The sequence below is a fragment of the Arachis duranensis genome, chromosome 10 (assembly GCF_000817695.3).
Source record: "Arachis duranensis cultivar V14167 chromosome 10, aradu.V14167.gnm2.J7QH, whole genome shotgun sequence".
Lineage (NCBI taxonomy): Eukaryota > Viridiplantae > Streptophyta > Magnoliopsida > Fabales > Fabaceae > Arachis > Arachis duranensis.
The window spans coordinates 101,316,873-101,319,937 of record NC_029781.3 but is presented as its reverse complement, the minus strand read 5'-3'; the positions used below and the strand labels follow the sequence as shown (position 1 = coordinate 101,319,937).

The 3,065-nt window shown below is 25.8% G+C and overlaps 1 protein-coding gene across 1 annotated transcript in view; it reads right to left on the bottom strand.

Moving 5' to 3' along the window:
* Positions 1-326: 326 nt before the first annotated feature.
* LOC107471412 (uncharacterized) overlaps positions 327-3,065 on the bottom strand; it is a 7,814-nt gene continuing 5,075 nt past the window's right edge. The window contains exons 2-11 of the mRNA XM_052255729.1: positions 2,770-3,040; positions 2,556-2,655; positions 1,979-2,100; positions 1,790-1,874; positions 1,592-1,703; positions 1,372-1,454; positions 1,084-1,195; positions 802-981; positions 624-696; positions 327-463 (exon numbers count right to left, since the gene is read on the bottom strand). Of these exons, the coding sequence (XP_052111689.1) occupies positions 327-463; positions 624-696; positions 802-981; positions 1,084-1,195; positions 1,372-1,454; positions 1,592-1,703; positions 1,790-1,874; positions 1,979-2,100; positions 2,556-2,655; positions 2,770-3,040 (1,275 nt within the window). The remainder of the gene's footprint in view (positions 464-623; positions 697-801; positions 982-1,083; positions 1,196-1,371; positions 1,455-1,591; positions 1,704-1,789; positions 1,875-1,978; positions 2,101-2,555; positions 2,656-2,769; positions 3,041-3,065) is intronic.

Sequence of the window (3,065 nt, the reverse complement as noted above, 5' to 3'; positions counted from 1 at the left end):
TACACATTAAAAATTAATAACTAACTTAATTGTATCAATAATAATTCAAAGAAAAAATTTATAATTTTATGACATTAAATATTAAATTAGAAATTATCAGAATATCAACGGTGAGAATCAAATTAAAAATAAAACCACAAGTAATAACCAAATAACTTCAATTTATATTTTAAAAAATTCTAAATTTCAAACATAAAAATCGAAAAGAACTAAAAGAAAAACCACAACTCAAGAAAAGACAATGTTTTCACCAAACAAACATATGCTTGGCATTATTCTATTAGATAGACTCTAAAAGGGATTCCAAAATATGTGCATCCAAATTCTCAAGTTTCATTCTCAATCTTGATCTTCTTGCAAGTTGAGGTATCTCCTTCCACCTTCGAATCTTCCGACTCCGAGGATAGTCGCTTAGTTGGTGTAATAGCATTTTCTAACAATTCGGATTCATCATTGGCCGCAACTTCATTGGAGAATTCAAGCAACAAATTCTGTACAAAATACCATGTTAAATTAAAAACTTCTTTCTAACCTTTGATTTTATCTCACTAATATTTTTTGAATAAAATTAAGATCTAATTTTGAGAGAACAAAAAAAAAATTTTGAACAAATATCTTAATACCTTCTACTTTCTCCCCTTTAATGATTGAGGATGTCTTTGAAATTGGAAACAAACCACCGGTGTAGTCAATATCCTAAAATTATAATTAATTATTATTTATAAATTAGATACTACTAATGACCAAAGAAGTAAAAATAAATTAATTTTTAATAGAAAATACACTTATAATTATACTCACAATTTGAATAGGGTGAGCCTCTTTGAATTTATTTATGAGGTCCACATTATCAATCATCTTCTTAACTTTATAAGAAGGTGAAAAATGTGGATTATCAGATATTTGAACTTCAATGATGAAGAGAAAGGTCTTATCAATTAGGTTGAGCAAAAGTGTAGGTGTATCCGATAGATCTCCTTTCTGCAGGGTATTACATAATATATTAATAATAAATAATATAAAAATTAACATTAAAAATATCTCCACTAATATTTTTAGAAATAAATATTGGTTAGAACTTACCAATAGGGGTGGATCAAGTAAGCTCTTTCCCAAAACGTATTTTGCCTCCTTGTCAAAAACTACGAAACATGCACAGTCAGAGTCACCAATGACACCAAACTTTATTCGGTACCTGCTTAATAAAAAAAAAACATCATAAAAAAAAGCTAAACATAGACTTATTCAATATCTAATCAATTCTGATTAGACTTTAAATTAAAAAAATAAATAAATAACCTTGGAGTTATGGATAAAAGGAGACGGCCACAACTTGAACATTTGAAAATTTTTGTAAAAGCATATGTGGACCTGTTGCATTCACATTGGCCGTACCACCAGTCTGGAGTATCCATAATATGACTTATAGTAGCCAAGACAACACAAATAGAATTCTGAAAAAAAAAATAATGATTTAAATTCCCTAAATTTGGTGAATTTTTTAAATAAATAAGATGAATAAACAAAAATAATCTATGTACAACGGATTTCAATTATTTTTTTCTCAAATTTTTTTAAAAAAGAAAATTACAGTATCGAATTCTTTTAACTGTTCGATGGTTTTGCCTTGATAAATTTTTAAGAATGCAGCCTCATTTGGAATTCCGCCGATATTACCTCTAGATTCTTCAAATCTTACAAAGCTTGATAAATAAAGTTAAAAAAAAAAAATTATGTTAGATAACACACACATAGTATGGAACTAAAGAATTAAAAAGAAAATACCCACCTATTTTTAAATTGGATGACAGTTGTATCTTCAAGATTGAAGAACATCTTTGTGCCATACATGGAATTTTGTAAAACAATCTTTTCTGAAAAATTTATTTTAATACAAAATGAGTAAAAATTCACATAAACAATAAGTAAAAGCTCACATATAAAAATATATTGTTAAAAAAATATGGATAAATATTACCGTTAAATAACTTCACTCTAACAAACTGTAAGACGACAACAGCTCCATCCTTATTGCCAGATCCCAGAAAAGCATTTAATTCATGTGCATAGTTGCCAAAAAGTGCACACTCCATTATTTTTCTATATCAAATAGAATGTTTAATGTTAAAAAAGTAACTACCAATAAAATAATATCAAATTATATATATTTTATATTTTTAAAATTTAAAATTTAATAATAAAATTAAAATATCAAATACAATTTAAAAAATTAATAATTAATTAATTATTTTAAATTTGTAACAAATAAACCGCGGAAAGAATGCTTTTTATTATTTTTTTTTAAATTTGAATCTTTTTTTTTTAAATCAATCCGAAGTGATTTTTTTTAAAAAAATTTAAATTTAAATAATTAGACGTTTAAAAACGGTGGGTTTGAATCTAAAAAATTTTAACTAAAGCTTAATGTTAGTTAAAATATATTTGTTACTTATTAATATTAATAAAAATATTTATAATAAAATAAGTTAAAATAATAATTTAAAAAGATGAGATTAGCAAAATTTTTATATTTATAAAAATAAATAGATAATTACCCATCATCAATCTCTAATTCGATAACAGTATATTTGGTAGATTTGCCATCCTTTTCAAGAGTCTTCTCATTCCCAATTCCAGCAAGATATCCAACAACATCTGAAATGATTTAAAATAAAAAAAATTATTGTCAATAAATTTGTTAAAAAAAAAACGCAGAATAAATTATCAATAAAATAAATAATTATACTTTTTCTAAAATAATAAACTTACCAACTAAATAGGTGCAATCATACCCAGGAGCATTGAGAGTGTCAAAACTCACAAACTTAAATCCATATCGTGGGATACTCGACGATTCTGGAAGTCTGTGCACATCAGTACGTTGGTTTAAATTAACCACGTATTCATGATGTGTAGTCTTGAAGTAACCCTTATTGAGTCCAACACCAAAATATCTTATTTGGTAAGATATTCCTTCCTCCAGCAAATTCACGAATCGAGACACAAAAGCCTTCTTAACTGAGGCGTGTATTTTTCCTCCCTAGAATTAATGAACAAAAAAAAAA